We start from the raw sequence: 14,316 nt of genomic DNA on the forward strand, positions 1-14,316 counted from the left end.
CATATACAACCTTGAAGCAGGACAGTCCCACAATATTCCTTTTCCTTTCTCTTGCTTTCATTCACTACCCCCTTCTTCTTGAACATCCACCTACCCAAGAGACATCATAGCACAACTGGCATGTCATGACAAGCAGCTCATATTCAGAATACCAGAATGACAGGCATTCCAAACATGAAACCACTATTACAAATTACCATCTGCAGTGCAGTAGCTTAGTTCACAGGTATCAGTATATATCGTTAGTCAGGGTGGGAATCTTTCCATAACTGCTAGATTAAAAAATCTTCTGAAGATTCTCACGATCATTGCCTTGCGCATCTTTTACATATAACTGTATGGCTTGACATTGTGATGTTTCCTAGCTCTTCTCCTTTTCCTCTCTTAATTAGTTAGTCCTTGAGATCCTGCTTTCCTTTTACTTGTATTATATCTTTCTATTTGTATTTCTTCTTTTGAATTCTTATACTAGGGAGACTAGTATAAGATATCGTATGTGTAAATAGATATTTACACATGTGTGTCTGGTTTATTTCACTTATGAGTATATGTTCAAGTGGCATCCACTTCAATATAAAGGCTTGGAGTTTATCATTCTTAATAGCTGAATAATACTCCATTGTGTAAAAATACCACATCTTTTTCAACCATTCCTCAGGTGATGGGCATCTTGGTTGTTTCCAAGATTTGGCTATCACAAATTGTGCTGCTATAAACATAGGCACACATATATCCCTATGATATGATGTTTTCAGATCCTCTGGGAAAATTCCCAGTAGAGGAATAGGGGTTTAAAGGGGATTTCCAGACCAACTTTTCTAAGGAGTCTCCATACTGATTTCCATAACGGTTGCACCAGTCTACGTTCCCACCAGCAGTGGAGAAGGGTGATACTGAACATTTTTTAATATATTTCTTTGCCATTTGTATTTCTTCATCTGAAAAGTGTGTATTCATCTCAGAGGCCCATTTTTTGATTGGGTCTTTGAAGTTTTGGGGCCTGATTTATTTACTTTTTAAAATTCTTTATATGTTCTAGATAGAAGTCCTTTGTGTGAAGGACAGTCAGCTAAATTTTTTTCCTAATTTGTGGGCTTTCTTTTCACTCTGTTGGTGATTTCTTTTAATGTGTAAAAATGTTTTGATAAAATGAGATCTCAGTGTTTGATTTTTTTGAAGTACTTCCTATGTAGTTTGGTTATTGTTCATGAACTCTCTGCCTACCCTCTTTTTTTTTTTGACCAATTTTATGTGCTTATATGTGGTAATCTGAATGACTTTGAAGAGAATAATATGTAATATAGCAACCATTGTTGATTTTCTATTATCTTGTTTTGAAATTCTGTGTACTTTATTTTTTATTCTCTTTAAAATGAAATGAAATGAAAAAAAGAAAAATAATCTGAATATCCATCAATAGTGAGCTGATTAAGCTGCAATATATTTATATTTTCTATATTTCACAGTCACTGAAAATTGAGGGGGCACAAAGATGGCTCAAAAGAATAAGCACTTCCCTGGCAAGCACAAGGGCCTCAGTTCAATCCCTGGTTCCGCAAAAAAAAAAAAAAAAAGCACAATAAAAATTGGAAAATCATGGTGTATTGATTGAAGTAGAAGTGTGATATATACAAGTAAAACAATTTAATGACATAGTTCTCTAAGATTGGTTAAAGGTTAGGCAATCAGTTAAAGGGGATGATTATTAGCAGAAGAACATCAGAAATGGACTCATACGTGTGGTTATTTACTATAACATAAAAGCGGCATTCAAAAGGAATAAGGGAAAGCTAGATTGTTTAAGAAATGCTGTTGATATGTTTGGACAGCTCTTGGGGAAAAAAGAATAATCTAAGGCCTTGGCTCTTCATATCAAAATAACTTCCAGATTAGTCAAACATTTAAAGTGAAATCTTGCAGGTACAGCAGAGAACACAAGTTTTTTGTTGTTGTTGTTTTTTGTTTTTGTTTTGAGGTGAGGGAGACATTACCCCTAGCACAGAAACAATTAAGGGCAATGGCTAAGAAGCTTAAGAGGTGAATGAATCTTGATGCCCTATGTTCATGGACTCCCAGTTTTGGGTTTAATATGGCACTAGCAATTTAATGGTGTTACTTTGCCTGGGCTGGCACATTCATACACTGAACATATCACCACCAATGATATCAGCACTTATATGTGTTTGTAATTGTGAGCATCTGTTCATGAACCATTAATGTCATTTAACTCTATTTTTTGAAATTTTGCATAAGCATATATAAATAGTAATTTGTTTATTTATTTTACCTCAAATGAATAAATGAATGAGAAGTAACATCAGAAAATTGAGAAAGTGTTGACATGTAGTATTAGGCATACAGGGAAGGGCAGACCTCAATTTGTCTTATTATCACCTACATAATGTAAATGTGTATTGATTTTATAATCAAGAATTAAAAAAAAAAAAGCCCAGAAGCAGCAACATTTTTCCCAGTTTGCTAATAGTTTGTGTATAATGGAAAGGCATGAAGGTGTTTTTGCTTCACTCTGTCATAGGTGGGCCCATCTTGTAGTGACCTACAGGGCGCTCATGCAGTGAGTCCTCAGAGATAGCACATGGTTTGAAAACTGCGTTACGTGGTTTTATTTCAAATCCCAACCATTTCATTCTTAGAATTAGAATAAGAACTACTTATTTTATATCATCAGATTGCAAGACCAATTCATGTCCTAGAATGCAGAATTTGTCAAAGCACTGAGTGAGATAGAGAAAGCTGGTGGCCCACCTCTGGGAGCCCCCGGCCCCTGGATGGTCCACTCGCTGCTCCTGTGTGGGAAACCATGAACACTAGGCTGAGTAGCCATGGCCAGGTGAGAGTGACTGCTAGTCATCCTAAACTTCAGTGGGCTTTGAGTTTTGAAATTATGGAGTAGAAGGCAAGAAGTGCTGGACTGTGTGTTTAGATTCTCGCTGAATCTAGTATTTTAATGTCTGAGCTGGTAGACTGTCAGTCATTAAAGTCATAGTCCAATTAAAGTGAAGAGAACAAAATAAACTAATTTTAACCAAATTTGCTTTCTTTTTTGTTATTATAGGGCACAGTAATGAAAGGCAGTAATAGAAATAAAGATCATTCAGCAGAAGGAGAAGGGCCTGGGAAAAGACCAAAAAGAAAGTGTCTTCAGTGGCACCCACTGCTAGCAAAGAAACTTCTTGACTTTTCAGAAGAGGAGGAAGAGGAAGACGAAGAGGAGGATATTGATAAAGTAAGTCTTCAACTCACTCTAGAAGTTCCTGGTATGTGTGAGCACTCATACTCCTCTAAGACATGCACAGTATGAAAGATGATTCTAAAACTCCATATAACTCCAATCCTGTTCACCTACTTGGTTTTTACATTTTCACTTGTTGCCCTTCAGTGTCACTGTCCACTGGTGTTTCGTAAGTCCTAGAGAGGGGCAGTACAATGGGGTGTTTCCAAAGCTCCCTCAGCACCTGGGTGCTCTTCATCTACCCTGCTGTGGTCTGCGAGGCAGTGGGCACTCCTTGTGCACCAAGACTCTGTGCTCACTCTGTTCTCCAGGTCTCTTGCTCTGGCCTCATGGATGAACAGTTAACATTTCTTTAGAAAGTCACTCAGTGATTCACTTAGGTGACCTAAAATCACACAGCTCTCCAGGTGCTGCTGCCCCTGACTTCTTGTCCCCTCTTGGGCTTTAGCACAGGCAGTAGTACCTGTCAGAGCCAGAGCCCACTCGTCTCCAAGTATGTTTTCTGCCCGACCATCCTAGCTCAAGGGATTTCCTTCAGGGCACTTAATGCCATGTGCCATGTTTAGCTGTGTGCTTGTCTGTGTTTCAGACCAGAGTGACTTTGCCTCTTGTCCTCTCCTCTCTCCTCAGAACAAAACATGGTACCTGCTGTATAGTGCTGAATGGGTGTATGCTGAGTGGGAGAATAACTTAGCTCCTATCTTGTGTCACTTTACAAATTTTGCACGTTTTCAATATTTTTTAGTCCTTCAATATCTATTGAGGCTCTTCTCTTTGGTTTTAGTCATTTCACTCACTCCATCTCAGCAGGAATTATCCCTGTTTCTTAGTCATCATGTCTGGACACCTTTAGTCTCTTACTAGAATGTTTGCACAGAGACAAGGGTAGCTGCCTGAAATTATGCCTCAGCTTTCTCTGCACGTGTGTGCACTCATCTCTGTACTCTTTCTCCTCTCCTGTGAGAACAGGCTCTACTTGTTCTTATCCGTGTGTCTTTTCTGCTACCATAACGGAATATCACAGACTGAGTAAATTATAAGCAGTGGTCATTTATTTGGCTGCAGTCAGAAAGTTGGGAAGGCCAAGAGCAAAGGGCCACTGCCGCTGAGCACCTCTTGCTGGACCGTAACCCCATGGAAGGCAGCCCCTGGAGAGAGAGGAAGCATGCACAGGAAGCCAGGAGAAGTCTAGCTGAATACAACTTTTTTTTTTTTTCCCCTGTGTAACTGGGAATTGAACTCAGGCCCTTGCGCTTGCCAGGGAAGCACTTATTCCACTGAGCCGTCTCCCCGGCCCCTACAACTTTTTTTTTTTTTTAACAAATTAAGTTTAATGTTACATTTTAGGGATATATAATAATCAGATTCATTATAGGAAATTTGTACCTGTACATGAGATAGCTTGATTCTTTTTTTTTCCCATTCCCCTAACCTGCATTCAACCTCTCTTCTCCTCCTTATTCACAAAAGCTTTGTTTCAAGTTTTTCTTTGCTTTCTCATTTTTGTCTTTTCCCTTCTTTCCTTTCTCACTTCCCCCTTCCTAGTTCCCCTTCCTATTGAACATTTTCTTCATATTTCACAATATCCTGCATGTTGGTCCTTATTTACACTTCCATTTTCTCACACCAGAGAAGCAACGTGGTGTTTACACATGTATTTTTGAGTAATTTCACCTAAGTGTATGGCACAAGGTGCATTCCTTTACCTAGAAATCTCAAGCTTCTCATTCTTTACCCAGAGTAGTACTCCATTGTATTTAAATAAATAAATAAATAAATAAACCCTACATCTTTATCCATTCATCAGTTGATGGGCATTTTGGCTCTGACTGTGCCTTTTGTAGGAAGAATTTCTTGTACTTCTACCCATCCAGTAGTACATTCTCTCACTGGTTCTTTGTTGGAATCTTCCTATTCTTTTAAACATACTTGTTTATATGTGTATAAGCTTTCCCAAATCTTGTTTATAAACTTGCCCAAAACAGTGATCTCTTCTTTCCAGCATTTAGTTGACTCATAATTTGAGAGCTGAGTCGAGTTATTCTTTCTTTCTCTTTTTTTTTTTTTTTAAAGAATTTTAGGATACAGTTTAATGTGTATGTCTATAAAGAAATACATCCTAACTAAAAATAACCTTAGGCCAGCCCCAAAGGAACTTGGGGGTGAAAGCTGTAATTAATATGATTCTGAATAGAATTCTCTGTTTCTTGGGGTCCAGGATAGAAACCCTTCAGAGATTGTATAACAAGGGATGTGATGGCTTCACAGAGTTATTCTTTCTTAAGGGAAAATATAATTGCTTCCTAATATTTTCTTAGTTTCAGAATGCCAAATATTCCCTGAAAATGTAAAATCATTAGCAATATTGTATACAAACAGAAAGAAATCTCCCAATAATAATCTCATCAAACAGCTCTGACTTTAAGATATTTCTGTTTGTGTTTGAAGATAATTGATTGCCTTTGCAATATTTACTTAAATACTTAACTTTTTGAAATACCAAATTGAATTAAGCAAGTGATCTATTCTAGAGCAGGTATGTCCAACCTTTTGACTTGCTTGGTCCCTGCTGATTCAAAATGAATTCTTTTAGGCCACATATAAAATATATGATGTAGTTACTGTAATTAATTTCTTTTTTAATTTTTCCTATTTGCCATAACTTAAGAGAGCACAAGCAGCTGGCATGCTTCTGGTTCAACATGCCTGGAGAGTGGCTGCTTGTACCAGTTGCCTAATAAACAGCACAGTAAAGGACCATGGTTGCTTGGAACTGTGGTTCTCAAAGATGTGACCCTCAGGGGCCAGGGGGATGGCTCAGTGGAATAAGCGCTTTCCTGGCAAGCGCAAGGGCCTGAGTTCAATCCCTGGTTCCAGGAAAAAAAAAAAAAAAAAAGATGTGACCCTCACGTTGACACTCCCTGGGAACTAGTTAGAAACACAAATGCTGAAAACCCACTCCAGAGCTACAGAGTCAGAAACTGTAAGACTAGAACTTAGCAGTGTGTGTTTTAAGAGGATCTTCAGGGATTCCCACTGAAGATCAACTTGACTTTGCGGTCAAGTTGAGGAACTACATCCCTGCTGCATGATGCAGACTAATGACAACTTTAATCCTTCTTGATTTCAACTACAGAACAAGAAATTAAAGAAATAGTCTTCGTAAGCATTCTTGATTTCTGCTCACAGTTTTATCCTTTCCAAAACAAAAAACAAAAAAGGAATCAGATTTTAGCCTTTGTAATCTTACATCATATTTTTTGAGATTCTGCGTTCAGAATTGTGCTTTAAGGAATTTAATCTGGCAGCTATAATCAGTGAGCAGTATATAGAAGATTAAAAAACAGAAAGATTCAGCCATAGGTCAGAGTGATCCCAAAGCTGTGGCAATGAGAATGACACAGATCCAGAGCTCTGAAGAATTTCTTGAAGATCTTGAACACTGTTTCAACAAAATGCTTTTAAGGAAAGAGGATATTCTAAACTAATTTTGCAAGTTTAAACCTAAGGGAATTTATTCCCATTGTGATAGCAATTTCACTAGACAAGACAGCTTGATATGTACAGGCTTAAAAATGTATGGTGTAATTCTTTCCAATAATCATGTTTTATGTTTATTTTGGTATTTTACAAGGCAACTTCATTTGTGATGTTTCAAAAACATTGAATAATCTTTAGTAACATTTTATATTCTACTTTTATATTAGACATCCTTATATTATTTGCATCCATATATTATATTAAAAGCATTTCCTAAAGAGGAGAAAAAGCTAATATTGTATATGGATAGTTTTGAGACCTGTAAATCACAAAATAAATTTGATAGCTCACCAATTAGTTATTAATGTTATAACATACAACAAGTTAGGTTTGTGGTTATAAAGGTAAGCCACAGAATTTTTATCTTCTAAGATCTCATTACTTAGAGAACATAAGCCATTACAACACAATGTAATAGAAATGCTGTAATAGAAGCATGCACGGGTTCCTATAGAAACTAAGCCAAATGCATCATAAGTTACCAGCCACCAACAGTGGTTCATGATTTAAAAAAATTTTTTTTCAATTCATTAGATGTATAAATGTATCTAAGAAAAAAACCTACAATGTGCAAACCAAAACTAATTGTTAAATCAGAATGTTCTAGGTGTGTTAAACGTTTGGATTTGTTTGGTAATAGGTTCAACTCCTTGGGGCTGATGGCCTAGAGCACGATGTTGGAGAGGCAGAAGATGAAGAGTCCCCAGAACAGCGAGCCCGCAGACCCATGAATGCATTTCTTTTATTTTGCAAACGCCATCGCTCCCTTGTCCGTCAAGAACACCCCAAGCTTGATAACCGAGGTGCTACCAAGATTCTAGCGGATTGGTGGGCTGTTCTGGATCCAAAGGAAAAACAGAAGTATACAGACATGGCCAAGGAGGTAGGTCACAGTCACGGGGTGTGGTCGTCGCTATGAGCAGCCAGTCTTGAGCTCCTGCTCGGCAATTATGGAGCACCTGTTAAAGGCCTAGCAATGACAAGGCGAATCCTGAATCTCTGCTGTTAAGCAAAAATAGAAGAATTTTCTTTTTTCTCTTCCTAAGGGCTTCAAAATGCTGGTGAAGATGTTAAGTGTAACTTATTATCAAGAAGTGTTTCTTCATTTTCATTTGTGTTAAGAGATTAAATGATTTGCTATAAGTGGTAATTTATTTATTATGACTGGAGGTTTTTTCGTTAAATTTTTGTAAGAACTTTGCTTTTGCTGTCAGAAAATGCACATGGTAAAGATGACTGTCTTAGGTTACTCTAGTTTGGTCATGGAAGTCTTGATCTAGCTGTGATGCTAAATGTTCGACAACTCTCTCTCTCTCTCTCTCTCTCTCTCTCTCTCTCTCTCTCTCTCTCTCTCTCTTTCAGTTTCTCTCTCGTGTTTCAGTGTCTGCACTTCAGCTTTTGTTTTTGATGTTACCAAAATGAGGAAGTTGGACAAAGATTTATGTTTTCTGACTCTAACTTTTCTGATTTTATAATAAACATAATTATCCAGAAATATGCTTTGACTTGTTTGTGTTTTGAAGATGGTACAGCATGAATATTTAAAACCAATAAATGAATGATGGTAGACGAGAATGTGCTGATGCACTCATGCATCTAAACACCAAGCTCTAGCTGGTGAGAAACACTGGCATGCAGGAAGGCTATCCAGAGGTGTGACATTAATCAGTTCCAAAATGGTGGCAGTTACTAAATTTCCTCAAAAGTTATCCTGGTTCTGTTTCTAAATTAATCTGGAATTACTGTGAGACCGTTGTACATTTAAATATACTATAAGTGCATTTATTCGTAAGAAGGACATATAGTCAAAGCAATATCATCATGGTTAAACCTGAAGGGATAATTTTAACATTTTTCAGTTGCATCTTGGAAAAGATCTTAATTCATGAAAACCCCTGCCACCCAACATCTGATTAACATTTATGAAAAATGAACCAGCAGGGAATAAAATATGTAACTTCAAGATATTTTATTTGACATCTCAGGATGTGGAAAAATAATATTTTCAGTTGCTGAGGTGCTATTGAGGTGTCTAAAAAGCTAACATGCAATGTAAAAATTCTTAGGAAATGTTCAGGGAAACTTGACTCCAGAGTAAATGATTAGTGTAGTTATTTTGTAACTAATGATCATTCAAGGCTCCAGGAGTTAGTTGCTGTTAAAGATAGACCTTACACTATGTAGGCCATCTGGAAAATTTGAAATCAATGTAGCAACCTCTGTGATTTTAAATGTTTCAATAGATTTCCACTAACATAACAGTAATTAATGGTAAAACTTTCATTTTCATTAAATAACCTTATACCCTTTCATAGTCATGCTTCTATAGTAAAATAAACAGTTATCTGAAGCCTCACAAGGGACTGTGTAAGCTTCCTATAATTAAACACTTGAGTTTGTGTCTAGATGGCTATTTTTAGATAGCATACATTGTAACCCTAGTATATTGTTTGCCATTTTTTTAAACACTAATTTACAAACACAATAGGTGGCCAGTTTTAGGATGAGGATGGATTATTTTTGTACAGGAAATCCCTTGCTAATTATTTAATTAGCTTTGCAATATTTGCCATTGTGGTATTAGAACAAAATCTGTTATGGGGGCCCACCTATAATCTAAAAGGGGAGACCATAACATCATATATTACCTCTTGCATTGTGTAGGGCTGTTGTTATGAAAAGTTGTCTCACTTCTACAGCAAAGTATAGACCATTCTGCTACCTGAAATTATTGTGCAGTTGATTTCTAGTCATTGTTTTGGAGCTTTTTGTTTTATCATTGTGACTTTAATTATAAAGTTAATTGAATCAACAAACACTTCATTGGCCTCAGTGTAACAGGTTTTGCAAGATTGTGCAAAATCTTAGGATAAATATGGTCTCTGTTGCTCAACCACTTCCCATCACTTTAAACTCTATGTTAGAAGTGTAAATTTTTAATGTAAAACTATTCATTTTCAGCATTCTTTATTAGATGTGAGGCATACTCTCTTAGCATAGTGCATGTATAACCGTGAATGTGTGTATGTATTCACCAGTGTCTATCCTGCCATTAGTAGTTGAGTGAAAAATTATAATCATGCATGTTAAGAATTGCTTAACAATCAGAGTGCATTCAGAGCAGTGTGTCACTAGGCAACTTGGTAATTCTACAAATATCACAGTGTACTTAATCCTATGAATGTATACTACTGAGCAATAGTGATCTTATGGACTACCATTGTGTCTGTGGTCCATAAGTAACCAAAACAGTGTTGTACAACTTAGTTCTCTGTCTTTTTTATTTTAAAAGAAGCATATTTTGAAAACCAGAGTGAGCAATAATTAATAGAGGGATTCTTTTTCTAACCTGTTAGTCCATGAAATTTTCCTCTGACACTTCTAATTTTGTTACACTGGGGCATTTAGTAAACTGAAGTGCCCATTCCAGGATTGTCATTTTCTTCAAATGTCACTTAGTTCTAATTTGTATTGGGTGGAGGGGAATGGTTGAATAAGGAATTTCTTCTGATGGCTGTCGTTAACACAGTAATTGTCTGTAAATAATCTTGGATGTAAGAATATTACTAGAATAATTGATTGTAATGATATTGGTGAAACCTTCCACTTACTGCTTAAACTAGTGATCGTAATTAATCAATTGACAGTAAATTTAAAAGACCAAGCATCTTGACTTTCCCCATCTAGAGTGCAGTGCAGAGAGGAGGGAGGATCCTGGAAGCTTAGAGGATTTGAATGAATTTTATAGAGCCCCACCCCCTTTTTTAGGGTCAGAGACATAGGGCAGAATACATGCATTTATTGACTGGTGGGCTTATTCTTTGTTCAGTGTTTTAGCTAAGAAAAAGGATGTAAAAGCAGTTCTGATTTTCTCCTTTCTTCCAAGCAGAAATCTAAGGGTAAAGAAGTTAGTGTCAGGAATATGTTTAGTGAACAAATAGTAGAGCTGGGACATTTCTCTGTGTGTGACTTTGACTTTGGTGTACCCCTTTAATATATCCTCATCCTACCTAAGCTAGAATCTTGAAAGAAAGTGGATTTTGGTATTGTAGCAACATTAATGAAAATACTCTGAGTCTTATAGGAAAACTTCTTGTGCTAAGGAGGGAGGTAGGATTATTATCAAGGTTTTGGTTTGGGTATAAGATTCAAAGAGAAAGACAAGGCTATGTAGAAACCTGAGATCAGACTCAGGAATCAGCAAGTTGATTTTACCTGGAGGAGAATTGTAGGAGAGGATGATGTAAAAGTAAATATGAAAAATGTAAGAGCTTGGAAATGCAGTTCCATGCCCATAGATCAGTGATGCAGTTAAATGCAATGAAACAGAACTTGAAGGTAGCCTCCTGGTCCTTTGTAAATGCTGGTATCTGTTGTCAGTATTCCAGGAAAGACTGTTGCCACCATAAAACTCCAAGTTTTCATGAATAGTTCTGCATCCATATTTCTTCAGAGCCAAATTAACTTTTTATTGTTTATTTGTGGCTAAGAGAATAAATGATAGGACCATTCATTTCTTTGTTTTATCTTCATCAAAAATAGACTGTATGGGCCAGCAAGATAGCTCAGCAGACTAAACACCTCCATAGGCAAGCACAAGGATCCAGGTTTGATCCCTAATACTATATGCTATGTAGGCCCCACCGCCAGGCACACTGAGCTGGCCAAGGAGACCGGGTGGGCATGGTGGCACAGGCCTATGATCCCAGTGCTGGGGAGGCTGAAAACAGGAGGATCACTATGAGTCCTAGCTGCATAGTGAGACCCTGTACCAAATACATAAAATGGACTGTACCCCAAGGACGTTAGATGTATCATGCTTAGCAGATACCAGGTCTGTTCTCACCAGCATGCGGCAGTACTTTGTGTTCTAGTAGAACAATGACCTTATTCATCCAGCATCCTCGAGAGCAGGTGCTGCATGTGTCTGGAAGTCACTTAAAGTCCTTTTCATATAATTTTATCTATTTACATTCAACACTATTTAATTTTTTAAAATATATTTTCTTAAAAGATTCAGAATATCTTTTGGATTTTCTAAAGACTTTACCTATTATTTCCCATCTTTTTATTTCTTGTCTTTGCTTTGCCATGGATTTTCTCTTGGGTTCACCATCAGTTGTCAGCTTCTTTTATTCTATAATGGGCCTTTCTAAGGGTAGCTTAATGGAGACCCCACCGCTTTGAGGGAGGCAGGTAGTATAATATAATATTTAGGATCCATGTTTTACAACATTCCTTGTTTGTCTGAGGTTTGTTTTGTTTTTTTTTTTTAACTCATGAACAGATAACGCAGCATCCTTACTGTATTTTAAAAAGATAGTCTGGGGGCTGGGGAGATGGCTCAGTGGAATAAGCACTTCCCTGGCAAGCACAAGGGGCTGAGTTTTGATATTTTACAAAAGCTAATGATGAAACCCAGAAAAGTTGACTTTCTAAGTAAGCAGTAGAACTCAGATTCTCATACTTGACTTCTCCCATCTCAAATTTTTTTTGCATCTTCACATCTATAGAATGGTACTAAAGATGCCTGTCCTCCCCAGGTAGATACAAAACGCAAAGAAGGAAATATACATACAAACAGTATGTTCACTGCTCTCTGTCAGTGGTGGTGAGCCTGTGGCACACGTGCTGCAGTGGAGTCTTGCTAACACTTACAGCTCCAAAACGTTTGCCATCGCCACCACCCTATATAAATATTAGTTTTAAGGGCTGGCTAAATAGCTCAGAGGATTAAAGTGCCTCCTTAGGCAGACTCAGGGGCCGGGAGTTCAATCCCCAGGCCTGCTGTGCCAGTCCCACCTCCAAGGTGCACTGAGGTGGTGATGGAGACCAGGCATGGTGACGCGCACCTGTAATCCCAGCAGTAGGGAGGCTGTAAACAGCAGGATCACTAGGAGTCTGATCCACGCAGTAAGACCCTGTACACCCCAATACACCCTGTCCCCAAATACAAAATAAATAAATATTAGTTTTAGAATATTACCTGATAAACTTTGTTTCTATTTAGTATTTCCCTACCTAGTGATTAACTGCTATTTTTTATTATAAACTTTTAATACATTGAAAGGTAATAAAATGCAAAGTTAGTCTTTGAGACATGAAAGAAACAAAAATAAAACTAAATGTATCATTTGCATCAGCTGGACAGTTCATATCAAGTATGATTGATAGCCTCTTTCAAGATAGATGTTCAAATAAGTTAACTATTTGAGTCAGAAATATTCATTTGCTAATCATTTAATAAATTTTAGGGTGGGTCTTCTGTCTTCAGTAAGTCTACTTTCCGCACATACCTGAGCTTCGCTAACCAGTGTGGTAGGTGTTTGTGGTAGATATCCTTTACTATATAAACAAACACCAGCATTAGCTGTCCAGGACTCAGACCTCAGATATGTAAGGTCTTGCTGTAGGCTTTGGATCCTGTGATCATTCCAGGGGATGGGAGAAAAAGTTAATTTTGGGCCATTTGAAAAATATGCAGATGTTTACGATAGATTGTATTTATGGAATAAACTTTAAAAGTGTTTAAAGAAATTTCTAAACCAAAGTGAACATATATTTAAGAAAATATTAAGTATTACAAAGGTCAAATTTGTCAATTATGAATTAGATATCCTTTACTATATATTCAGAAAGGAACTTTGCTAATGTTTTCTCACTGAAATCCCTGTTTTTTAAAATATACTTAAATTTTGATTTTTTCTTCTCATCAAATTTTATTGGTACATTATATATTTTTTCATCATAAAGATTTGTACCTATACATAACAATTCTTTTATCCCATTCCCCTTCCCTCTCTTCAGCCTCTCATTTATTAAAGCTTTTTTCAATTTTTTCCCTTTATGAACCATCTTTTTTTTACCATTCCCTCATTTCCTTTCCCTCTCCTCCATCCTTTGTCCCCTCCCCATTTGATCATTTTCCTCCTATTTCACAATATCTCTTACATATTTTGGCCCTTGTTTACACTTTCAGTTTCTCACAGAAACAATGCAGTATTTACACGTGTGTGTCTGATTTATTTCACTTAAGAGTATAGTCAGATCTATTTACCTAGAAATATGCCAAGCTTATCCTTCTTCATGGAAAAGTAGTACTCCATTGTATTTTTAAAAATCTCCTTTATCCATTCACCAGTTGGTGGGCATTTGGGCTGTTTCCAAGATTTAGCTATTACAAGCTGTGCCACCGTAACCAGAAGCGTGTGCCTATATCACTGTGGTAAGATGCTTTTAGTTCTTCTGGGGAGGTACCCAAGGGAAAGAGCTGTGTTGAATGGAACCTGTAGGCCCCGTTTTTTAAGGAAATGCTGATGTTTTAGATTAATACAAAATTATTAAATTAACCTTTTTTATTTTTTAATTTTTAATAGATTGCAAATTGAAAATGAATTATTTACAAACATAACTGAATATAACAATAAAAACTGTCCAAAATAAAAATGAAGAAAGAATTTACAGATTAGTCATAATAGTTCACTGTGTCAAAACCAAGAAACTTATATTCATATAATTAGAAT

At 36.8% G+C, this 14,316-nt stretch overlaps 1 protein-coding gene across 11 annotated transcripts in view; it reads left to right on the forward strand.

Annotated features, from left to right (window-relative positions):
- The window catches only part of Bbx (BBX, HMG-box containing), a 271,278-nt gene that overhangs the window by 167,984 nt on the left and 88,978 nt on the right, over positions 1-14,316 (forward strand). For all 11 annotated transcript variants that reach the window (XM_004643964.2, XM_023704103.1, XM_004643966.3 and 8 more), the window contains 2 exons: positions 3,077-3,247; positions 7,434-7,676. In XM_004643964.2, coding sequence (XP_004644021.1) covers positions 3,086-3,247; positions 7,434-7,676 — 405 coding nt within the window. In that variant the 5' untranslated portion in view covers positions 3,077-3,085. The remainder of the gene's footprint in view (positions 1-3,076; positions 3,248-7,433; positions 7,677-14,316) is intronic.

The sequence above is a fragment of the Octodon degus genome, unplaced genomic scaffold (assembly GCF_000260255.1).
Source record: "Octodon degus isolate 3935 unplaced genomic scaffold, OctDeg1.0 scaffold00187, whole genome shotgun sequence".
NCBI lineage: Eukaryota > Metazoa > Chordata > Mammalia > Rodentia > Octodontidae > Octodon > Octodon degus.